Source organism: Onychomys torridus, chromosome 21 (assembly GCF_903995425.1).
Source record: "Onychomys torridus chromosome 21, mOncTor1.1, whole genome shotgun sequence".
Taxonomy (NCBI): Eukaryota; Metazoa; Chordata; class Mammalia; order Rodentia; family Cricetidae; genus Onychomys; species Onychomys torridus.
Window position 1 is genome coordinate 34,836,319 of NC_050463.1, and position 24,987 is coordinate 34,861,305.

The following is a 24,987-nucleotide window of genomic DNA, read 5'->3' on the forward strand; positions in this document are numbered from 1 at the left end:
AGTTGGAGGTAGTAGTTCAAGATCATCCTTGGCTACATTGGGAGTTTGAGCCTACTCTGAGCTAAATGAGATCTTATCTTAAAAATCAAAAGAGAAGCCAGGTGGTAATGGCACACGCTTTTAATCCTAGCTCTTGGGAAGCACAGGGATGATGGTCTCTGCATTTTGAGGGGCCAGCCTGGTCTACAGAGTAAGTTCAGGCCAGCCAGGGCTATACAGAGAAACCCTGTTGAAGGAAAAAAAAAAATCAAAAAGAAGCTGAGCGTGGGGCAAGCACCTTTAATCCTGGCACTCAGGAGGCAGAAGTAGATGGTTCCTTTTGAGGCTCGGTCTACATAGCAAGTTCAAGGTCATCTAGGGTTATATAGTGAGACCTATCTAAAAATAAATAATTAAAACGCACACTCAATGCAGTCATCAGAGGGAGTGATAGCTGCTGGAGAAGTGGGGTTCCTGCTGGAGAAGTGGGGTTCCTGCTGGAGAAGTGGGGTCCCTGCTGGAGAAGTGGGGTCCCTCCTGGAGAAGTGGGGTCCCTGCTGTGGGAGTGGGGTCCCTGCTGGAGGAGTGGGGTCCCTGCTGGGGGAGTGGGGTCCCTGCTGGAGAAGTGGGGTCCCTCCTGGAGAAGTGGGGTCCCTCCTGGAGAAATGGGGTCCCTGCTAGGGGAGTGGGGTCCCTGAAGGCCCTCTAGGACTTAGGTAACCAACTTTTTTATTTGGTCAATGCTGGGGGTTGAACCTAGGGTCTTGTGCCTGCCAGGCAAATGCTGTCACTGAAGCTGTACCCCAGCCCTCCGGATGTATTTAGATGGGGCTCAGTTTTGCCATACTGGAAGGGCGGGGACAGCATGGCAAGGCCCTGGCCGAGTGACTTGTGGAAGTAGGGCAGGAGGAGGCCAATGCCAGTCCAGCTAGCCTGGAACACAGTGAGTGCCTCTTGGGTCAGCTCTGGCTTACAGGGTGTGTCTGTGCCCACAGGAAGGAGAGGAACAGGAGGAGAATCGTGGCAAGGAGGAGCGCCAGGAGCCCAGCACCACGGCCAGGAAGGTGGGGAGGCCTGGCCGGAAGCGCAAGCACCCACCGGTGAGTGTCCTCTCTCACATGACCCGTGCCTGTGCCCGGGGACAGCAGCCATGTGTGTCTAAGGCCTTGGGGGTATTAAGGCCAGCTGCGAGACATTGCTAGATTCTCCATTCTTTGAGCTCCCGAGTCCCTGCCCTTTCCCTGTTCGATCCAGTTTTGAACTAGAGGCCAGGGAACTTGGCTGGTGGGTGTGGGAGCTGAGATTTCAACCAGGCTCTGACCCCTGGCTTCCCTCCGGAAGGGCCTGCCAGACTCTCCAGCTGGACTGAGAACCTCTGGGTCTGGCCATGCAGGGCCCTGCCACTGAGTCCTACACTAGCCATGGTCCTCTGCTCCCAGGAGGAGAACTTTCAGGAAAGTACCTGAGGCCAGAGCCTGATTCCAGAGAAAGGAAGACATGCCGAGCTTCTGCAAAGAGAGGTGCAGGTCCTGCTGATGGCCTGCGAGGTGGAGGCGGGGCAGCTGGCCCACAGGCTCCTTCCTTCTCCTGGGAGCCATGCTGCTGAGGTCTTGGGGAGCTCTGGGTCTACTCAAGATGGAGAGAGCTGGGGGTGTGGCGAAGCTGTGGGCTGGAAGAGCCTGCCTGCCTCCCTCCTGCCTAACCTCAGGGCGGCGGATAATTATTTCCCAGCAGAGGGCCAGCTGGTTCCTTTCTCTTAGCCCTTCCAGAAGAGAAGGGTAAACTTGGAGCAGGAGCTCTGGATTGGTAACTCAGACGTGCCTGGCAGCTGGGCAGCTTTTGCACAGCCGGGGTAGGGAGGTGGGTCCAGAGAGGCCTGGGAACCTGGTGGGAGCTAACCCGTGTCCAATTTGCTTGCTGTAGAGGGAGGAGCGGAAGTTAGCTAACTAACTGGTAAGTCGTAGAGTACATTTTCTTTCTTTCTTTTTCCTTTTTTTTTTTTTCCTGGAGCTGAGGACCGAACCCAGGGCCTTGCACTTGCTAGGCAAGCACTCTACCACTGAGCTAAATCCCCTACCCCGTACATTTTAATAATAAAGCACACATGGATATTTCATGGCCTGTAATGAAAAATTCACTTGACAATGGAGGGATGTGAAATAAGGGTCCAGAAGCATTTCCGCTTTGGAGCGGCCTGCACTGGCAGATTCCCTTGGAGGCTTCTGCTCCACGTTCACCTAAGAGCACCTTGAGGGGTGAAGGTGTGTGAAGGGGCAGCTGGCCCCATTTACCTGCAGCATATCCCTGCCCCCTGAGGCGCCTCAGCCTGTAATCTGCAGAGCAAATTTCTCCACTCCAGTTGCTAAGGACTCAGAGTCACCACCTGTAACAAATAAAGAGTCAGTGACCCTTTGACTCCAATTTGTCGGTCTGAAATCAAAAGGAAGGCAGAGCTCTGTGAAAGGGTGAAAGTCTGGGGTCAGAGGGTATAAGGAAACAACCTGCGGAATGGGGACTGGGAGGGAGTCGGTCAGCCCTTGCCTGGATCCCACTTGGGTGCAGAAAGAAAAATACTGTCTTTGGAGTCCAGCAGACCTGGGTTCAAATACCAGCTTCACAATTCACCACCTTTCTGAGCTTGAACAAGTCACTGACAGCCACAGCTTCCTTCCAGAGTGCTGTGACAGGGTGGATCCGGTCTCTACCGGCTGGTGCTGAGCAAGCATGCCACGGCAGTCATAGTTTGGCAGGAGAAAATTCCTGTGTTTGATGCTCCTGAGCTGTGTGACTGCGTGCAGTTATTTAGCCCCGTGAATACCTGTCCTGTATGACTCCTGGGGTGCTTGCAAACAGCAGAGGGGAGCCCAGATGGGCAGTGCTGGCCAGATTATAAACTTGCATAATTTCAGTGGCCAGTGGCCGCAGACCGGAGTGCAGGCCTTTGGGGTGGGGTCCAACCCTGACCTCTGAGCAGCCCCCCTGGGAGGCAGTGGACGGCATGCAAAGAGCATCATGTGGATATGGTCCAGCTGTGTCCTGGGTGACATTACAGCCGCCTGGACGCAGAGGAGGGACCTTTGGAGAGCTGGCGCTGACTGAGGAGTCTGGGGGGTGAGGTGTTAGAAGGAAGCCTTGTGGTCCGGGAATGTGGTTTGGTTGGTAGAGTACTTGGCTAGCATGCATGACTCCCTGGGTTTGATCCCAGTACCATATAATACTGAGCATGGCAGCACAATTCTGTATTCTTAGCACTTGAGTGTGGAAGCAGGGGGATTAGAAGCTCAAGGTCATCCTCAGCTAAATAGTGAGTTCGAAGCCAGCCAGTGAGACCCTGTCTAAAACATTAAGTTAAAAACATTTTATTTTCATTTATTTATATGTTTGTTTGTTTATTGGGGGGAGGGGCTACAGAGTTGGCTTAGCAGTTTGGAGAACTTGTTGCTCCTGCAGAGGGCCTGGGGTTTGACTCCCAGTACCCACCTGATGGCTCACAACCATACATAACTCCAGTTCCAGTTCCAGGAAATCTGATGCTCTCTTTTTGACCTCCAAGGGCACCAGGCATAAATGTGGAACACAGACACACAAGCAGGTGAAACACTCATACATTTAAAAAAAAAAAAAAAGTTGTTTTTTTTTTTTAAAGGGACACCTTATGCATTGGAGGAAATAGAGAAAAATCAGCTCAGAAAATGCAGTTTTTACTGGGAGACCACCTGGGGATGCTTCCGGTTGTTACTGCCGGGCAGCCGGCAGCCTCAGGCTAGGTTCCATGCTCTTGTGGGGCAGGTGTGGGCCTGGCTTCCTCTTCTCTCCTGGGGTCTCTATCTCCTTCTCAGCAGGAGCTCAGCAGGCTTCTCTGGGATCTGCCTTGGGCCTGGGGCTAGATTCCCTAGGAGCATTAGAGACCCAGTTTGTCTCCAGGTAAGCTTGGAGAGAGCGGGGAGGGAGAGGAGAGGAGGCCGGGGACTTCCTTCAGGATGGCCTTCCTCTGCACAGAGGTTCAGATACCCCAAGTGTTTCTCCTCAGCCCCGTGGCTTCCTCCTCAGTCTGTCCCCAAGCCTGTCCTGCTTTGTCAGCCTCAGATATCTGTCCTTGGGTGCTGCTGTGTTAGCCCGCCAGCCAGGGATGCCCAGGCTAGCTCACTTTGCAGACAACCCCCCTCCCCCCCATTCCCTCTGGCCCTTCACGTGGGAAGAAGCCTTTTATCTTCCAATCTCGTATACTGTAGAGGAGAGGCATAAGTCACAGTGATACACTGCTTGGCAGGTCTCTGTTCTTGAGACTGTTAGGGCAGAGGTTCCCCACCTTCCTCCTGCTTCGCTTCGACCTTTTCATACAGTTCCCCATGCTGTGGTGACACCCCCACCCCCCACCCCACACACACACCATAAAATTGTTTTTATTGCCACTTCATAATTGTAATTTTGCTACTGTTGTGGATCTTCATGTAAATATCTGTGTTTTCCAGTGGTCGTAGGAAGTCCCTGTGAAGCGGTCAGTCAACCCCCAAAGGGGCCGCAACCCCCAGGGTGAGAACCACTGCTCCAGGGACTCACTTTCTCCCTCCCACCCTTTCTTCCACAGGGCCTCACTCTGTAGCCCTGGCTGACCTGGAACTCTCTATATAAAGCAGGCTGGCCTTCTGGAGTCCTGGGATTAAAGGTGTGTGGGGTGTGCCACCGAGCCCAGCAGGGTGTGAGCTGCTGTATGGATTCTGGGAATCTGGGACCTGGGTCCTCTGGAAGAGCAGCAAATGCTCTTAATGGTTGAAGCATCTCTGCAGCCCTAGGACTCCATTTTTTTCTTTCTTTTCTTCTTCTTTTCTTTTTTTTTTTTTTGTGGAGCTGAGGATCGAACCCAGGGCCTTGTGATTGCTAGGCAAGCGCTCTACCACTGAGCTAAATCCCCAACTCCAGGACTCCAGTTCTTATAAGACAAGATCCAGAACATTGTATCTGACATTCCAGCATATGTCCCCCACCCCCACCTCCCACTTACCCCTGTCGGACAGAACAACCGCCTATCCCTGCTGCTCCACAGATCACCCTGGGCTCACTCTCCACTTGTGCTCTCTCAAAGCCCTACTGGCCTGCTCCCTTGGAGCCACACCCCATCAAGCCTTGCTTGAAAATGAAGCCTAGGGCCAGGGAGGCGGTTCAGCAATCGAAGAGAGGTACTTGAACTCACTGCACATAGCTAGCAGCCTACGCTCAGTCCCCAGACCCCGTGACAAAGGATGATAAAGAGAACCGGCCCTATGACATTGTCCTGGGACCTCTACACCCACGCTGTGGCGTGTGCACTCCCCCATGTAAAACACACACACACACACACACACACACACACACACACACACACACGCGCGCGCGCAACAGAGTTACATTTTAACTAAAAGTTAAAATAAGTAAAAGAAAATTAAAAAGCCCAGTTTGACCCCTCTAGATAGTAAGTCCCTTCTTGACCTGGTTGTAAAACCAATCCTGGTGAAGAGTTAAGAAACCAGACGAAGCCGGGCGGCGGCGGTGGTGGTGGTGGTGGTGCACGCCTGTAATCCCAGCACTCAGGAGGCAGAGGCAGGCGGATCTCTGTGAGTTCGAGGCCAGCCTGGTCTCCAGAGCTAGTCCAGGACAGGCTCCAAAGCTACAGAGAGAAACCCTGTTTCGAAAAACAAACAACAACAACAACAACAACAAAAAAGAAACCAGACAGGGTGGCGGTGGGGACACACGCCTTTAATCTCAGGAGGCAGAGCCAGGTGGCTCTGTGAGTTTGTGGCCAGTCTGGTCTACAGAGCGAGATCCAGGACAGGCACCAAAAGCTACACAGAGAAACCCTGTCTCGAAAAGAGAAAAAAAAAAAAATAGAGAGAGAAACCAGATGAACTGCTGGCCTCACTTCCAGAAACATGGTTGCTGCTTGTCCTCAGAGAGCTCCAGAATCAGTATCTAGGAGCTTGAGGTTTTTGAAACTTCAATTTAATTTATTTACTTATTTACATACTCACTCAGGGATACTTAAACCTAGTTTATACATCTTCTGCAAGAGCTCAGCCCTGGCCTGAGCCACGCCCCCAGCCCTGGCCTGAGCCACGCCCCCAGCCCTGGCCTGAGCCACGCCCCCAGCCCTGGCCTGAGCCACGCCCCCAGCCCTGGGAACATCCATCCATCCTCCTCCTCCTCCCTCCCCCCTCCTCCACCTCTTCTTTAATTCAGTTATATTATCGCGCCCAGGTGCCTGTTTTTGTTTTTATAATGATACGGTTTCTTAGCAAATAGAGAACTTAAAATCCAGCCCCATCTCAGCGCCCCTCAATCCACACCCCAAATCTTGGATGGGCCTGTCCCTCCAGTGGTTTAGTTTTGGTTTAGGGGGCTGGGGGGTTTTGTGTGGTTGTGGTGGTAGGGAACTTGCTAAGCATCTGAGGCAGACCTCAGTCCACTGATTCTCCCGCCTCCACCATGTCTCAGGTACTGGGATGACAGGTGTGGACTCCCACCACACCTCGCTGGTTTTGGGGTGTGCATTGACTGGTTGTTTTTGGAAACAGTCTCACTTTGTAGCCCTGGCTGTCCTTGAACTTGCCACAATCCCCCTGCCTCTTGACTCTGTTAGTTTGGCCCTTGGTACCATCTCCTTTGCATGACTTCCAAGTGGAGCTCATTTCATTTCCCACCACCAAGGACTGAGACCAAGGGTAACAACCAGTAGCACAGGCTTGGTTGCCTACAAAGGCCCCTTTAAAGGCTTACCTCAGGCTAGGGAGATGGCGTAGGTAAAAGCCTGAAGAATCCATGGGGAATGGAAACAACCAGCTCCCCAGAGTTGTCCTCTGACCTTGACAAGAGTGCCATGAACACACACACACACACACACACACACACACACACACACACACCACATTGCGCGTGCGCGCACCCCAATAACCGCAATTAACTAGAAGCTTTGCCACTTGGATTCCCCCACCCCCTCCTGTGAAGCCCTGTGTTTCCCTTTTCACTAATGTATACTAGGCCTGGGAGCCTGGGTCCCCAAAGGCTCTTGTTTAAGTTAATATATGAATGCAGGGCTATTGGAAAACATGCACAAACTGTTTCAGAAAACATAGGAAGGAAACTGAGGTCTGGGGGTGTGGTTCAGTGGGCAGAGTGCCTGCCGTGCATGCGCCAGCACTGGGTTTGATGCTCAGCACTGCATAAACATGCCTGTTATGGCAGCGCTTGGGATATGGAGGATCGGAAGTTCAAGGTCATCCTTAGCTAGCCTGGGCCGTATGAGACCCTGTCTCAAAAAAAATAATAAAAACTAAAAAGAAAGAAAGGAACTATATATAGTTGAGGGAGGGGTTTGACGCAGGACTCGGAATTGTAGGTATCACTGCGGGCGCTGGAGTGGTCCACCGACTGGGAAGCGAGCCCGCTTCCGAGTAAGCATTGGCCTGCTTCGCTGGCAGCCAAGAGCGTGCCAGCAACAGGAAACAGGAAGCCAGCTGCGGGGCTGGGAGGGGCTTAGGAAGGGAGCTGGCACCTGGGCCAGGGCCTGTGGGCTGGCCAGTGCCCATGCAGGGGAGGAGACCAGCATGGGGAATCAGGCCTGTGTGTGTATCCCGGGAGGGATAGAAGAGGCCATTTCCCTGTCCACCAGCCCCTGAAGACATTGCAGTGTGACCAGTGGGGCTGTGGAAGAAGGCTGGTTCCTGCCTGGTCACAAGCCCAGACCGTTCTGCAAAGGTCTTTGTTCTTTGTGGGTGGTTCCAGCTGGGGCATCAGAGGGACAGTTTCTGCCGCGGCCCACCAGACCCTGGGGTTGGGGTGAGGGGATGGCGACCTGTCCTGCTAGGTTCTACACCCGTGTGCTAGTAGCTGCATCTCAGTGGGGATTTATACCCACCGACTTCCTCCGGGGTTATTTTTGCTTGGAGGGAGCATTCTGAGGTCACTCTTGCTAAGAATAACCCAGCAAAGGCGGGAGGAATGGGTGGGTGGGAGTTGGCGCTGAACTCAGCCGAGCCGGGCTGGGCTCCTTACTCCAGAGCGGCCTCCGGCACAGCCAGGAGGGAGTGGGTTCCAGAGGGCACCACTACAGGACAGAAGGGCAGAGGCTAGGGGAAGCCAGGGAGCTTCGGGGCTGAGCCTCAGCAGGCTGGGCAGTTTTGCTCAGCTCCGAGGGCTTTGTAGTGTTGATTCTCCTCCAACAGAATGCCCTCCTTGTCTCCGGACCAGAACCGCCCTCTGCTAGCTCTTTAACCCCCAGCCAGCAGTGGGCTTCCAGCAAGCATGAGGAAGATAGAGCTGTGACAGGGGATGCTCAGCTCCAGGCATTTAACTCTTCCCTGAAGATTCGCCCTCCTGAGCACTCATGTAAACTCTGAGGGAGTCCACTGTGGAGGGGCCTGGTCAGTAGCAGGGACCTCGAGGGTCATGGAAGCCAGGGCAAACTTGCTGGGACATGTGGGTCTTGCCTGGCCCTTAAAGGGGGGAGGGGAACAGCCGAGGGAAAGTGGCAGGCCCTGCTGAGGCCTTGTGAGCAGGTGTGTTGTGTAGAGACTAAGAGGCAGGTCCTGAACCTGCCAGCCTGTCTGTGGACTAAGGTTCCATTAAAAACGGGTCTTGCCTTAGCTGGAAAGATAGTGTGCAGGTGGCCTGAGAATTTTTATTCTTTATTTTAGTTTTGAGACAGGATATCCTGAAATTCACTCTGTAGACCAGGCTAGCCCCAAACTCACAAAGATCTGCCTGCCTCTGCCTCCCAAGTATAGGGATTAAAAGCATGCGCCACCACACCCAGCTGCTGCTTCTTCTTCTTCTTCTTCTTCTTCTTTTTTTTTTTTTTTTTTTTTTTGAGACAGGGTCATATTGTACATCCCAGCCTTGTCTCCAACTGGCAGTCCTCCTGCCTCAGCCTCCAAAGTGCTGGGTTTCTAGGCATGCACAATCAAAGCTGGTGTTTTCGCTCTGTATCCTTCGAGACATGGGGAGAGAGGCAACATGGGGCAAGAAGCAAGTCCAGAGCCTGGTGAGAACGGGCAAAAAGAGTGCTGGCCCTGAACAGATGAAGGGGCCGAAGGAGATGCCACAGGCCCCGCAATGGTACAGCAGGCACAGTGTCAGGAGATGCCACAGGCCCTCACAATGGTACAGCAGGACAGTGTCAGGAGATGCCACAGGCCCCACAATGGTACAGCGGGCACAGTGTCAGGAGATGCCACAGGCCCCACAGTGGTACAGCGGGACAGTGTCAGGAGATGCCACAGGTCCCCACAGTGGTACAGTGGGCACAGTGTCAGGAGATGCCACAGGCCCCACAATGGTACAGCAGGCACAGTGTCAGGAGATGCCACAGGCCTCACAATGGTACAGCGGGACAGTGTCAGGAGATGCCACAGGTCCCCACAATGGTACAGCGGGACAGTGTCAGGAGATGCCACATGCCCCGCAATGGTACAGCTGGACAGTGTCAGGAGATGCCACAGGTCCCCACAGTGGTACAGTGGGCACAGTGTCAGGAGATGCCACAGGCCCCACAATGGTACAGCAGGCACAGTGTCAGGAGATGCCACAGGCCTCACAATGGTACAGCAGGGACAATGTCTGTTGTCGGAGACCAGGGCTTCTGAAATAGAGTCAGTAGAGATTGCAATCATAGCTGGTCATAGCTTTGGGGGTGTAGTTCAGTGGTAAGCACCTGTCAAGCATCCTGGGTTCCACACCAACATTGGGGGACATTTTAAAAAATGGTGGGAGGCTAACCAGTATTATTGGGGGACTTTCCAATGAATTTAAAAGAATAACAAAAACCCACCTCCCTTTGTGCCCCGTCTTGACTCCTCCCCAGAATCACACATTTTTAGGGGCCACTTCCAGTAAGCATCTCATTCACATGCATTGGTCATGCCAGCCTCTCTCCCACCATGCTGCAATGGCCAGCGCATGGACCCTGGGGGAGCTGTAGACCTGTTTCCTTTCCTCCACCTCACCGGGAGTGCTGTGTGCATGTGATGCCTCACATTGGCTGCCAACTTGACGAGATTGAGACTCACCCAAGAGACACGCCTCTGGGTACGTCTGTAGGGAGAGGCGCTGGTTTGGTTCCAGTGACTGGGAAGCCCCATCCAGAATGTGGAAGGAGGTGCAATTCCATGGGCTGAGATCCTGACCTGGATGAAAAGGAGAAAGCCAGCTGAGCAGCAGGGTTCATCTGCTTCTGGACTGTGACGCAGTGTGAGCGGCTGCCTGCCCCCCCCCCCCCATGATGGATGGCATCCTGGAACGAAACTTTTCTTCCTTAAGTTGGCTCTGTCGGGTATTTTTTTTTTAGTAATAAAAGCAACAGATGGCAGGTCTTTCCACCCCAGGAAAGACATCAGCAAGCTGGGACGCCTGGGAAGGGCAGTGAATGATCAGGGGAGGTGATGGCATGATTTCTCAGTGTTATTTATTTTAGGTGTATGGGTGTTTTGCCTGCATGTGTGTTGGCATCACGTGTGTTCCTGGTGCCTTTGGATGCCAGGAGAGAGTGTCAGATCCCCTTGGACTGGAGTTAAGATGGTTGTGAACCACCATGTGAGTCTGGGAATTGAACTGGGTCCTTTGGAAGAACAATAATGTTCTTAACTGCTGAGCCATCTTTCCATCCCTCAGAAGTGGCTTTAAGGGGACTTCCTTTCTTATGCGGCTGTCCTATATACAATGCTTCTTTCAAAGGAACTTTCAGTTCCCCTGGAACCTTTTTATAAATTTGCCTATAGTCAAGCGGCAGTGGCGCACGCCTTTAATCGCAGCAGTTGGGAGGCAGAGGCAGGAGGATCTCTGTGAGTTCAAGGTCTGGTCTACAGAGTGAGTTCCAAGATAGCCATGACTGTTACACAGAGAAACCCTGTCTTGGGGGTGGGGGGAGGTTTGATGTGTGTGTGTGTGTGTGTGTGTGTGTGTGTGTGTGTGTGTGTGTGTGTGTTTTGCCTGCATATATGTCTGTGCACCACATGTGTGCCTACTGCTCAGAAGTACCAGAAAAGGGCATTGGATACCCTGGGTCTGGAGTTATGGTTGTGAGCCCCACCATATGGGAACTGAACCTGGGTCCTTTGCAAGAGCAACAAGTGCTCTTAACCACTTCGCCACGTCTCCAGCCCTATCCAAAACCCTTTGCAGCTGTCTTTGAAGAGCCCAGCTAGGCCCTCATGCAGGTGGACAGGTATCCCTGCTGGACTTGTATGTCGCTGGATTGGCCAATCACTGGACATGCCTGTCCTCAGACCCCGTTGGCATGGAGCCTACTAGTTACTTCTTGGCTGAGTCCACCACGAGGAAAGGTCTCTGGGGAATCGGCAGAGTTGGGCAGAAGTCATGAGGAGAACCTGGAAGGCCTTGAGGCGGGCAGTAGCCAGGCCTGGGCCAGGGATTCTAGAATAACCCTCCTTGTTCACTGTCCTGCCAGCCCTGTCCACACCACTGACTCTTTTAGCTATTCTACTGGGTAGGAGACAGTCGGAGAAGTCACCTAGGTTCTAAAGCCATGGCATGTGACTGTTCCAGGAAGGCTGAGCAAGGGAGCCTCTTATGGAAGAGGCTGACCTTCGGGTGTCTCTCTTGTGCTAGAGCCAACCTGGGAGCTTTGCTGAGGAATAGGAGAGGTGTGTGCGAGCCGGGGCCAGCCTTGGAACCGGCTTCCTCAGACAAGCTTGAACTCCACATATTGCCCCAGGATCCCCGGGATAAATAAGTTTATTGGTTTTATAAGTGAATGGATGCCAGGTCCTTTTGCTGGGTGCTCGGGAGCTGGGGTAGAGAGAAGGGAAAAGATCACTAAAGCACAGTCCAGTAGGGAGGCATACAATAAACAAGCCAGCCATTAAGCCCAGCATGGGGAATACTGTAATGAGAGAGTGAGATCTCTGTAAACAGTGTGGCCTGCCATGAGATGGAGGAGGGAAGGGCACAGTGGACTCCACTGCTCCTCGGGGTGAGGCTGGGCCCAGCAGCTGTCCACATCTGCCATCTATGTGGGGAGGACTGTGGGGGCTGTGCATAGGCTGAGGGTTCTGAAGAGCACAGATCACGGCCTATCCCAAGACCTCCCGGGGTATCTGCATTGTTCCTTACATGATGGGAAGTTGAACAATGATTATTGGGCAGAGTGAGTTTCTGTTTCAGGGGTACAGAGCTTCTGTGGGGATGATGGTGATGGTCACAGAATATGAACGTAGCTGATGTATACTTGAAAATGGTTAAAATGGCAGATTTTGTATATACTTTATCATTGGGTCGGTATAGCCCAGACCAGCCTTGAATGTGTATCAATCCTCTTGTGTCCATTTTTTAAGTGTTGGGATTACAGGGTATATGGATCACCATAGCCCCAGCTACCACGGAATTGTTGTTGTTGTTGTTGTTGTTTTTTAATGTATTCCTTAAGGCCATACGTGGTTGATGGTGGGGTGTGCAGCAGCATGCTTGACCTGTATCCACTAGCTGCCAGCATGTGACGACATGTGACACCAAAATGATCTCCAGCCACATTGCCAGATGTCCTGAGGGGGAGCAGTAGTGTTTCCCCAGCCAGAAACCACTGGTGAACTCTGCTCAGAATGTGTTGCCCCAAGCAGAGGCTGAGGCGGGTGCTGGGTGTCGAGGAAGCAGGGGAAAGTTGAGACAGGGATAGATCAGGTCTTGTCTGGCAGGGGGACAAAGGCCAGCAAACTCTAAGAACTTCTAGAGGTGAATGTCGTCCTCAGCAGGTTGGGCCCAGCAGCTGCCCACATCTGCCATCTCTGTGACAAGGGTTTTGGGAGTTGCACCTAGGCTGTGGGCGGGGCTTACAGACCCAGAATGGGGCATGCTGGGTAGAAGAGACAGGCAACGGCAAAGGGACCCAGTTTGACTGAAATCTGGGATCTCAGTGTCACAATTTCCAGAGTGCCCCCCGACCCCCAGTTCTGCAGGGAAAGAGAAGGGGTACTCAATGCTGCTGTTGACTCTCTGATGCTGGGATGGCCGGCAGTGACCAGTGGAATGTCTGTTTCAGGGCTGTGCTGTCTTCCTCAAAACAAGCCAACAGGAACAGCTGGTGTGACATTTGCATCTGACATGGCAGCCTGGGGGCCAGAGCTCCCTCTGGGCTCTCCAGGAGCTGCATGTTTGCCCTTTTAACCTAGTCTTTTGCCATTCATGGAGTGATTGGGAATATTTATGGAGCGCTGGTGGGGTCCTGCTCTGTGTCCAACTGGCTCTGGCTCAAACCAAGTCCCTGGGTCCCAGGAGTCCCAAGAGTCCAGGAGCTGATTGGGGCAGAGGAAGAGAGGAAACAAAGGCTAGATGAGCAGGTCTGCCTCTTTTTTTTTTTTTTTTTTAAGATTTATTTATTTATTTATTTATTTATTTATTTGTTTGTTTGTTTATTATGCAGTGTTCTGCCTACATGCATGCTTGCAGGCCAGAAGAGGGCACCAGATCTCATTACAGATGGTTGTGAGCCACCATGTGGTTGCTGGGAATTGAACTCAGGACCTCTGGAAGAACAGCCAGTGCTCTTAACCGCTGAGCCATCTCTCCAGCCCAAGTCTGGCTCTTAAAATGCCCCTTTTAGTGAGCCCCTAGCTCCTCCCAGAAACTGGAACCCTACTCAGTTCACTGACTGTAGGCCTGATTCCTTCCTCTGGGTAGTTCCTGTAGGTGGATTTCCCTGCCCAGTTACCCAGGCCCCAAGAGCCCTTGGGAGCGGCCATGCTTGGCCCAGGGTTCTATTGAGTAAGGAGAAGCAGGGGTTTACTACGGTGTGTGGGAGTCATGAGTTCACTTGAATCCAGGTCAGTGGCTGAGTGATCACTTATCAGAACCAGAAAAGGAAAAGAAGTGTTCTGGGGACATCATAGCTCAGTGGGTAGAGCGCTTGCCTAGCATGCCCGGAGCCCGGGTCCCACCTCAGCGTTGTATAAACTAAGCACACTTGTAATCTCACACTAAATAGGGTTGGTGGCGGGGAGGTAAGGATCAGGAGTTCAAAACTAGTCTGGACTAGATGAAACCAATCTAAAATAACAAGGTAGGAACCAAAGATAGAGCAGAGTGGTTAGGAAGAGAGCATAGGGGCGGGAATGGTGCTGGAGATAGGGCTCATTGGAAGCATTTGCCTAATACATGCAAGGAAGGCTCTGGGTTTAATCCCCGGCGCCAAAAGGGGGTGGAGGGGTGTGGACCAATAGGAAGGAGTAGACCCTTCAGCCACTGAGCTGATCCTAGGCTTGCAGCTGCGTGGTCGGTTCCCGCTTCTGAGTATATCTGATACTACTGCTGAAGAGGATCCTTAGGGCAGGGCTGGTGGAGAAGTACCTACGTGGTGTGATTGAAAGATTGTGTGTCCAGGCAGAGAACCCTTGGGCTAGGTTGGGTCCCAGAGCTAGCCCTCCTGCCTTCCTGGGCTGTGGAGCTGGCAGCAACAGGAAGTGAGTCCTTGGCGGAGGAGGCCACGTGGTCCCCAGGCAGGAAGTAAGCCTCTGTGGGATGATCTCACACAGCTCTGTAGGGCAGGCAGCAAGGAGCTAAAAGAGAGAGCAACCGTGAGAGACTGGCTCTATTCAAGTGTGCCCTGTGCCTACCTCCCTACAGCGCGTGTTGGCCTTGTGGTACCCAGCACCGCTGGTTCCTAGAAAGTGTCTATGGGGGCAGTGAGGCATGGCCTTCTCTCATGCATGACTCAGACTTGCAGGGGCCAGACTGACACAAGAAGGTGCAAGGTGCAGTCTCAGCCCCGGGGAGGGTTGGACACATGACATGGGCGCTTAAGTAAGTGGGTGGTCATCTGTTTGCTCGCTCCCCTTTCCTTCACATAGCTGCCCAGCAGCTGCAGCAGCCTGGCAAGGCCAGTGGAGGCCTTCTCCTTCTGACCAGGCACTTCCTCTTCCATGCAGCAGCCTTCCGGAACCCCCAGCTGCTGAGGCAGGCAATAATGAAGCTCCTCGACACTTTCTCTTTCCCAGATGAAGAGCCAGCTGTGTAGCCTGGGAGGCCAGGGGGAAAGCCAGGAGGCCAGCGGCTGGGCTCCTCAGGGGGTGGCATAGTCGAGGGACACTGGGTTTGCTATTCTCTCCCAGGGCTTTGGTCCCTGTTGTCACCTCGGGGTCCCTCACCAGGTAGCAATGGAGTCACAGTTCCCATCCTCAACCCAAAATGGAGGCCGCGAGGTAAGGGGCTAGCAGTCTGTGCCTCTCGGGCTATATGCTGGCCCTGTAGGCTTTTTGAAGGGAGTTTGGCATTTCTCTCTACACTTAGCCCAGCCTGTCCTCCAGGGACTGCCCTGCAGATAGGCTTGGCTATGGAGAACTGGAGCTCACTACAGCAGGAAACGGATCAGCCCGGGTACCGACGGCTGGCGTGAGTCACAGAGCATCCGCCAGGCAGGAGGCAGAGCCATGTGCACGGCTGTGGAGAGATGCCACTGTACTTATCAGGGGAGAAGTGAGCTGTGGAACATTGTATGGGTAGCATGATAAAACACGGTCTTGGATCTCGTTAGGCGTAGGACTGTGTGGATAAATGCGTAACTTACGTGTGACTGCGAAAAGTCTAAAAGGGAAGTCCAGCCCTTTGGCACATGCCTGTAATCCCAGCATTTGGCATGTGAAAGCAAGAAGATCGGGAGTTGACGGGCAGTGATGCACGCCTTTAATCCCAGCACTCGGGAGGCAGAGCCAGGCGGATCTCTGTGAGTTCAAGGCCAGCCTGGTCTACCAAGTGAGTTCCAGGAAAGGCGCAAAGCTACACAGGGAAACCCTGTCTTGAAAAACCAAAAAAAAAAAAAAAAAAAAGATCAGGAGTTCAAGACCAGCCTCAGATACATAGTTTGTTTGAAGCCAGCCTAGGCTATATGAAACTTTGTTATATTTAATTCTTGAAATCATTTTATATATATGAGTGCTTTGCTGGTCTGTGTGTATGATCACTATGTACATGCCTGGTGCTTGTGGATACCAGAAGAGAGACTAGACCCCCTGGGACTGGAGTTACAGTTGTAAGCCACCATGTGGTTGTTAGCAATAGAACCTAAGTCCTCTGCAAGAACCATTAGCCACTGAGCCATCTCTCCAGTCTGTGAATGAAACAGAAAACCTAAAAAGGCCGAGCAGGCTCCCATACACGACACCTAGCACTCAGGAGGTGAAGGCACATGGATCTCTGAATTCCAGGTCATCCAGAGCTCCATGGTGAGACCCTGTTTTTCTGGAGGGTGGGGATGAGGACTGAAAGGGATATCTGTCAAGCTGCTAATAATGATTCTCAGGGAGGAAGTAACTTGGGGTGTTAATATAGAAGATTCTCACTATGTTGTCCTGGCCTAGCACTCAAGAAATCTGCCTGCAGCTGGGTGGTGGTGGCGCACGCCTTTAATCCCAGCACTTGGGAGGCAGAGGCAGGCGGATCTCTGTGAGTTTGAGGCCAGCCTGGTCTACAGAGTGAGTTCTAGGAAAGGCTCCAAAGCTACACAGAGAAACCCTGTCTCAAAAAACAAACAAACAAGTCTGCTTGCCTCTACCTCTGTGCCAACATGCCTGACCCATTACTTTTATAATAGAAAAAAAAAATCCAGGCAAGGTGATGCATACCACACAGGAGGCAAAGACAGCAGGGTCAGGAGTGCAGGGCCATTTTTACCTATATAAGGAGTTCAAGGCCGGCCTGGACCACGTGAAGCCAAGAACAGCAAAGCCTCGGGTGAAGCATTCATTGATCATGTGTAGTCACCTTACCTGACAGGAGGGGAGGGAGCCTACTTTGGGTGTGATTGCTTTGGATTTTTGAGACTGAGTCTCCAGCACTGACGCTGGCCTTAGCTAAGGGTGACCTCGAACTCCTGATCCTTTTGTCTCTACCTTCCAGATGCTGGGTTTCCTGGCATGGCCACCATGCTTGGCTCAGGTCTCACCTGGGGCTTACTGTGCCAGTTCTGTTCCTGCTCTGCACGTCCTGGCCCTGAGCATTTTCTAACTGCGGGGCTGCTGAGCACACGTTAGTGCCTATGAAGGTAGCAGTGTCTGCCTGAGGCAGGGACCCTGAGCCAAGCACCTCCAGTCTGCCAAGATCTCCTGACCACTTGCCTCCTGATGAGCAAGAACAGAGAGCACGTGAACACACACACACACACACACACACACACACACACACACACACACACCCCTTGTACAGGGACATGTGAGGACAGCCTGAGTGAGTGAATCCTGATTTGATTTCCACCAATTGGCGCCTTAGCAGGTTCTGACCTCAAGCCCCAGGGGATGAAGCAGTCTGTTGTCTTTCCAGGCAGACTTATGCCCAGGGCAGTTGCAGCTCAGCCTGGAGACTGCTTAGGGCCTTGGTGAGCCTGGGTCTGAGACCCTATGGAGGCCTGATTTGGGCACAGAGTGCTGTGAGGCTAGCTCAGGTCCAGAGAATGCTTCTTAGTGGGGACTTCTTTGACACCCCTGCCCCTCCCCCACCACGAGCGCATGGGAGGAAGTCTGTGAGAGCTGAAGCCAGGCCAGCCTCCAGGCCTCTGAAGTTGATCTGGTGGAATTCATTGGAATTTTCCGAGGAAGGGTCCAGTTTCAATGATGGAGCATGAGGAAAATTTTTGTCTTGTTTTTGTTTCTTCTATATTTTTAAATTTTATTTTATGTACATTGGTGTTTTGGCTGCATATATGTGTGTATGAGGATGTCAGATCCCCTGGAACTGGAGTTACAGACAGTAGTGAGCTGCCATATGGGTGCTGGGAATTGAACCCTGGTCCTCTAGAAGAGCAGCCAGTGCTTTTAATGACTGAGCCATCTCTCCAGCCCTCTTGTTATATTTTTGATTATTATGTTCATCTGTGTAGGGCACGCGCGCGCACACACACACACACACACACACACACACACACACACAGTGTGTGTGGAGGTCAGAGGACAACTTTGCAAAGTAGGTTCTCTCTACTATGGGAATTGAACTCAGGTAACCAGGCTTGCATAACGGAGCCATCTTGCCAGCTTTTAGTCTTAAGGCAAAGTCTCATGTAGCCCTGGCTGCTCTCAAACCTAGTAATGTAGCTGAGGATGGTCTCCCTGCCATCACCTGCTGAGAGCTGGGATTACAGGTGTGCACCGCTCTGTCTGGTTTACACAGTGCTGGGTATCGAACCCAGGGCTTCATGCATCCTAGACAAGCACTTTATCAGCTGGGTTACATCCCGAGCTGCAGGATCGTTGGTTTAGAAGTGGGAAGCCAGAGGAGTCTTAGTGAGTTGGGCTGCAGTGTGGTATCTCTGGGGTGGTGGGACCAGACCCACCTGCTTAATTTCCACAGTTCCCTGAAGCCTCTGATGGTGCCAGCAAACCTGTGACTCCATCTGCTGGCGTGGAGACATGTAACCTCACGGCACACTTGCCTGTCATTAGAAACTCAGGATCTAACCCTTACATTTGTCTGTTTTCACCTGTCCAGGTGGAAAGCAGTGACACCCCCAAGGACCCCGCAGTGACCAGCAAGTCTCAGCCCATGGCCCAGGACTCTGGCTCCTCAGATCTGTTACCCAATGGAGACTTGGAAAAACGGAGTGAACCCCAACCTGAGGAGGGGAGCCCAGCTGCAGGGCAGAAGGGTGGGGCCCCAGCAGAAGGAGAGGGAACTGAGACCCCACCGGAATCCTCCCGAGCTGTGGAGAATGGCTGTTGTACCACCAAGGAAGGCCGTGGAGCCTCTGCGGAGGAGGGTGAGTCCCAGCCTGAGGGAAACCTCTTCTGGGCCCTCTGAGCCCCTGAGAGTCACAGACTCGGGTCCGTGGCAGGTTTCAGGAAGATGGGCAAAGGTGGGAGCTGACCTTGCCCATCTGCTTGCCAAGGCAATGGTCTAGAAGCTAATACAGCCCATGTCCATGTTCACTTGGCCCACCCAGTGTGCTAAACAGTTAAACATTAGTTGCCAGTCTTAAAAAAAAAAAAAAATCAAGAAATTCCACATGAAAATCTGGAGTTTTGGCTCTTTGTGGGGAGGAAGAAAGCTGGCTCTTGCCCCGGGCAACAGTGGGTTTGCATAATGCCAAGGGATGCTAAGCTGGGGTAATAAGTGCCCCCCTACTTTCTATGCTGGTTGTGTGCCTCAGTTTCCCTCCACTGCCAGCTGGCCTGCTGGCTTACTCTTAGACATGACCTGCCTAGGCTCATGAGGACCACACAGACCATGTTTCCCTGTCCCCAGTGCAGAGAGCCTGCCTGGCACACTGTAGTTTGGTTGACTCCATGGTAAACTGCCACCATGTCAGTTGTGGCAGCGGATACGGAGGGAAGAGCGGCAGGAGGCTGCCTGCGCACTGCCCTGCTCAGACCTCTCCATCTGGGGACTTGGTGGCCTGGGCCCTGGAATTTTGGAAAGTTGCCCACTTTTCTCTTTCAGGTTAAGCCAGAGATTTCAGGGCCAAGCAAGCTGTAAACAAGTGAGTAATGAGGACAGCTAGCATTTGTACAGGGCTTCACAGTTTACACAGCGCCTCCTCCTCCATTATCACATTGATACTCAGGGGCCCTGCCAGGGTGTTTTGCATATGTGCATTTTAATTTCAAAAAGCCTTCCTTCCAAGTGTGTATGATGGAATGAGTAAATTGATTAATTGGCATAACTTATTTTGCATGACTCCAAACCTAATATTTATGCAGAAGAGGGAATATTTCCAGAAAAAGAGGTTTCCAAACTTATTTTGAAATTTCTTTCATTCATTATTCAGCAAATATTTGTGATGCTCCACCATGTGCAAAGCACGCTCTACATTTGTTCTGTTTGCTCTTCCAAATGGTCTTGTTCAAGAGGTGTTACAACCCCGTCCTAAGTCCAGGGAGAAAGTACAGCTTAGAAAGTGACCCTTGTTCATGCCTCCAAACCTGGCCTCTGGCCTCTGGTACTTATTATTATTATTATTATTTTCTTTCAAAGAGTCTCACTATATATCGCTGGCTGGCCTAGAACTCACTATGTAGACCGGACTGGTCTCCAACTCAGATATTCCCTCCCTCTGCTTCCCGAGTGCTGGGGTTAAAGGCGTGGGCCATCACTGTCTGGCCCCAACCTTGAACTTGATCCTGCTTCCTATACCTCCTGAGTTCTGGGATCATATAACCATATACCCCATGCCTATTTTAATTAATTACGCGTGTGTGTGTGTGTGTGTGTGTGTGTGTGTGTGTGTGTGTGTGTGAGAGAGAGAGAGAGAGAGAGAGAGAGAGAGAGAGAGAGAGAGAAGACAGAGACTTGAGCGTGCCATAGCATACATATGGAGGTCAGAGGACACCTTGATTCTGTTCTCTCCTTCCAGCATGTAAATCCCTGGGATGGAGCTCAAACTGAGATTGTTAGATTTAACCACAGGCACCTTTATCTGATGAGCCATCTTGGCTGCCCATGCCTGTTTTTATGTAGTTCTGGGGATTAGGCCCAGGGCACTGGATGTCACACATGCTGGCCAAGCATTGTACCAACTGAACTAACCCTCCAACTCAGGCCTGGTAAATGTTTGCTCCTGAGCTTCTGCTCTGCTCTGGTGCCCTGAACTGTGTGGCTCTGGAGCTATCCCGGCTCTCAGAGGAGTGTTGGGAGAGCTGGAAAGGAGAAAGGAGGAGAGCCCCACCCCCTGCAGTTCACAATGGCAGGTATGCATGAGCGCTCAGCCAGACAGTGTGCTCCTGTGACTCACCTCCACAGTGCTGGATCACACCAAGGCAGGTGCCTGGAGCCAGGGCCAGGGCAGTCCCTCCTGCTAGGCAGGATGGAGCCAGAGTTCCAAGGCTGCTTGCTCTTTGACCCTGAGGGTTTGTTTAAGGCTTTCCCTGTCTATATTCTGGTTCTTAGGCACACACTCAGCCAACAAGTGTTCACTAAGCATGTCTGGCGTGTGCCAGGTCCTGTGCCGGCCTGTGGAGACCATCCTGAACTTGACCTGGCTCTTGTCCTCAAGGACCTTGCAGTTGGTAGAGACTCTGCCCTTTCAGATGTGTTATTAGAACTAGACATGTAGCCCTGGGCTTAATTCCCAGCACTACACTAACTGGTACAGTGTCCAAATCTCAGGATTTGGGAAAAGGATGGGAAGTCAGGAGTTTAAGGTCATTCTCTGCCCATCAATTTTTAGGCCGGCCTCACCTCTCAAAAACAAAGCAAATTAATAACAAAATCAAATGTGCAGTTGTGTACAGAGGACAGTGCTCCTAGGGTAAGGGAATACAGGGCCGTGAGGAGCTAGGACATCAGGACCTAAGCTGGCCCCAGTTTTTCTGTCTTAATGGACGGATGTACTGGAGCCTGTCACGTGAGGGCTGTGGGGAGGAAATAGTGAGAACAGACTGATTCCAAGGTGAGAGAATGGGGCATGGGGACCTGGCAGAAGCCACCAGGAGGAAGGATGTGGGCAGGGAGTGGGTGGCAGGTGGCCAAACCAGTCTTTCCTAGCTGCCTTCTCGGGACCGACCTGACAGACTGTGATTGGAAAAGATGACTTTCCATGTAGATTCCCCAACGGTTCAAAGGGGCTGGGAAGTGGAGTGAGAAGTCAGGGGGCTGCTGCAGGTGTGGGGAGGGAGCAGTCTGCCCTGAGAAGCAAAATGGATCCACAGAGATGGAGGGAGGTGGCCACAGAGATGGAGGGAGGTGAGCAAGAAATGGCGGAGTTGATAAGCTGGGTTGGGAACTTTCAGACAAGTCCAAGCATGATAGGCACAAACACCCCGAGTCTCAACTTCCATTTGACCTTGGGGGCACTCCTGAGTGACCCTAGATATCCAAGAGAGGTGTGCAGCAGCCTCCTCCTGGCCGCTCTGGCCTGGGTGCTGGTGTGTGGAGGCTGATCCCTGCTCCAGCAGTGGGCTGACAGTGCATGCCCAGCCAAGGATTTCAAATGAGAAAGGAAGAAAGTCAGCCACAGCCTCCCGCCTTCCAAGACTCTTTTCAGAGAGTGGTAGATGGATTTGTCTTTGGACCTCTAGCTCACAAAAAATAAATGACACAGAGACTTATTATTAATTATGAATACTCGGCCTGCAGCTTAGGCTTGTTTCTAACTAGCTCTTATAACTTAAATTAACCCTTTCTATTCCTCTACATGCTGCCACATGGCTTGTGGCTTTTACCTCCCGTCCTGCGTGTCTTGCTCCCTCTGAGTCCGGCTGGCGACTCTGCCTTTCTTCTTCCCAGAGCTCTCTCTGTCCAGAAGTCTTGCCTATACCTCCTGCCTAGCTGTTGGCCATTTCGTCTTCTATTAAACCAATCACAGTGACATATCTTTATAGCGTGTAATCAGATATCTCACAACAGAGTTCCATCTATCCTTCCTGGAAACCCATCTTGCCTGCCTAAACCGCACGACGTGCTGTACCCTCACTGCCCAGTGGTCCATGGGCTAGCTGTGTCAGTAGTACCTGGGGAGCCAAGTGCAGGCTCTGTAGGTCCTCATGCTGTCTGAGAATCCACCCACTTCAGTCTTGTGCCATGTGAGGAAGACCTTATTGTCTCTGCTTTTCTTACAGGGAAGAGAGTAGGGAAGCCAGGTAGGTGTAGTCTCAGAACTTGGTAGGTGGACGCAAACAGATCAGAAGTTCAAGGTTCTCCTCAGCTACTTAAAGCACTGGCGGCCAGGCTGGGATACAGGAATCCTGGTAGCAGACAGAGGAATGGCTGAGGGTCAGCGTAAGGCTGCTCTGCTCAGGCTGAGCATGGGGACGAATATGGTCTTGTAGCAGTGCGTATATTAAGTCTAACATCTGTCCTACCACTGTGATATTGTCTCATTGTGAAGAGAACTTGGGGATGGGCCTTGCTGGATATACTTGAGGCCCCTGACCTCTCCTGTCCCCGGGACCTGAGGTGTCTTGGGGCCATGTCCCTATCCTCCAGGGCCACTTTGGAAGGCACACCTGGCCATGGGACCCTGGGTCTGCAGAGGGAGCCCTCAGAGCAGAGAGCCAGTGACCGCCCAGCGTTCTGTGACAGCCAGTCCGATGTGCTGGCCAGGCTGGAGAGAGGAAGAGAGTGCATGTGTGCGTGTGTGCGTCTGAGAATGATCAATCGCTCACATGGGCATGCGCGGTCTGTTGGGGAGAAAATTCCAGAAAGGAGCCAGTTGGAAACTGTTGCAGGAAATTTCCATTTGGGAGACCGTGCAGGCTGGAGACCTGGCAAAGAAAACATGGAGTAGTGTTGGTAGCGCACTTGGGAGTCAGGAGTCCCAAAATCGGATTACAGCTCTGCTCACCCGGCCTCAGTTTCCTCGTGTGAAACATTCAGCAAACAACCACATCTTCTCTTCGGCTCAGCTTTTCTTGTATTCTAATAAACAAATCACTCCTGGTAAACGTAATCCAAAGCCACTGGGTCGGGTTTGGGGCGCGCGCGGGGGGGGGGCGTGTTATTCAGGAAACTCCAAGGTCCAGGAGACACTCCAAAATCGCGTGAGCGGGCCTGCTTGGGGGCCTCACTCGCCACCCTCACCTTGCTGCTTGGCTGCTGCAAGTATTGCAGCAGGAGCATGGAATGCGAGCCTGGGCGGGCGCCCCCTCCTGGCAGCCTGGGTCCTGTGCCCAGCACGGAGGGGTGAGGGAGGGGCCCGTCCCAGAGGTGGGAGGCCCCGGGCAGGCGTGAGGGGGAACCCCGTGGAAAGTGGGGAGCTGACTGCGGTGGAGGAGGGGGGGGGCAGAGAGGCCGTGGAGGAAGAGATGGAGATGTGTGTGACGGCTGAGACATGCCTTCAAAGGCCAACCACAGACCCTGTGCTGGCAGGGGCGCACGCCACCACGCTCCTCCCACGCACCGCCCCCACGGGGCCCAGCAGCGACACGCCTCCCACCCACAGGGTCCACAGCCCACGGGGTGTCCCGCAGGGGCTCTGCTCGCCCTGCCTCCTCCCCACCCGTGTGGATGGGGAGCAAGGCGCACGTGGCTGTGCGCGCTGTGGGGCGCTCTGGGCAGGTGCAGAGAGGAACCCCAGGTCGTGTCTGGTAACAAGAGGGAAACGTCCAGGCTAAAAATTCAGAGCCGTAAATGCTGCGGGTGGTTTCCGCTCCTGAGCTAGGCGATGCAGCAGGGGCTGTTTTTTCCGTTTGGGGCTCTTTGTCTCCCTCCCGTACCTCACCTCCCCTTACACACCAAAGCGACCTGAGTGAGCCACCCTTAGTGACCTTCCTGCTCGGGGGGGGGGGGGGGGGGCAAGCCCTGTATTTTCTCAGCCTCAGAAAAAGGCATTCAGGCACCCAGATGAAAGGTGGCCGAAGCCGCCCCACTTGCTAGGAGAAGCCATCCACAGCTGGCTGCAGCCGGGCTGGCTGGGAGAGGAGCTGGGCAGTCAGGCCGAAGCGGAAAGGAAGATTGTAGCTGCCCGCATGTCGGGCCTAGAGAAGCCCAGATGAGTCCTTCCTAAAGATGGCGCTGTGGGGACTGCTGCTCCCAGCCCAGATGTCCCTCCCTGGAACTGGAAACAGCGCCCAGTCCAGGAACTTTGAGAAAAGCCAGAAAACAAGGAAGGAGTTCCTTTGGGGCGGAGGCATGCTGACACATATCGAGCGCCTACTGTATGCCAGGCCCTGCTCCATGCACCCGTTGCTCACACCAATCTTTAGACCATGTTTCACTGTATTGGTGAGGAAACAGCAGAGGTTAGGGAGGTCATACCAGGGCAGTTAGAATCCAGACTGATCTTGATGACCTGAGAGTGGGCCAGGAATGGAGGACAGTTTACATGTTAGTAATAGGGCCGTACTATTTAGAACTGTTTATAGTGAAGAGATACTCTGAAAGATGAAGATGCTTCACTTGGGTCTGGGCCAACTGGCCCATTGCCCATTGTCGGGCACCTTTTTCTGCCTCACACAAAGAAGTGAACAGTCTGGCTTCTTCAGTCCAACCCCTGCTCTTCCCCTCCACCCTCCCGCTCCTTGCTTTGAAGGAGGGCCTGCGGCCAGCAGGGGATGGTTGCTGCTCGCCGAAGTCCCTTTTTATGTACTTGGGACCAGGGTCCGTGGGCCA

General features: G+C 52.8%; 1 protein-coding gene across 1 annotated transcript in view; it reads left to right on the forward strand.

Moving 5' to 3' along the window:
- Dnmt3a (DNA methyltransferase 3 alpha) overlaps positions 1 to 24,987 on the forward strand; it is a 108,671-nt gene that overhangs the window by 42,677 nt on the left and 41,007 nt on the right. Inside the window, exons 3-4 of the mRNA XM_036170452.1 lie at positions 975 to 1,079; positions 18,433 to 18,700. Coding sequence (XP_036026345.1) covers positions 975 to 1,079; positions 18,433 to 18,700 — 373 coding nt within the window. The remainder of the gene's footprint in view (positions 1 to 974; positions 1,080 to 18,432; positions 18,701 to 24,987) is intronic.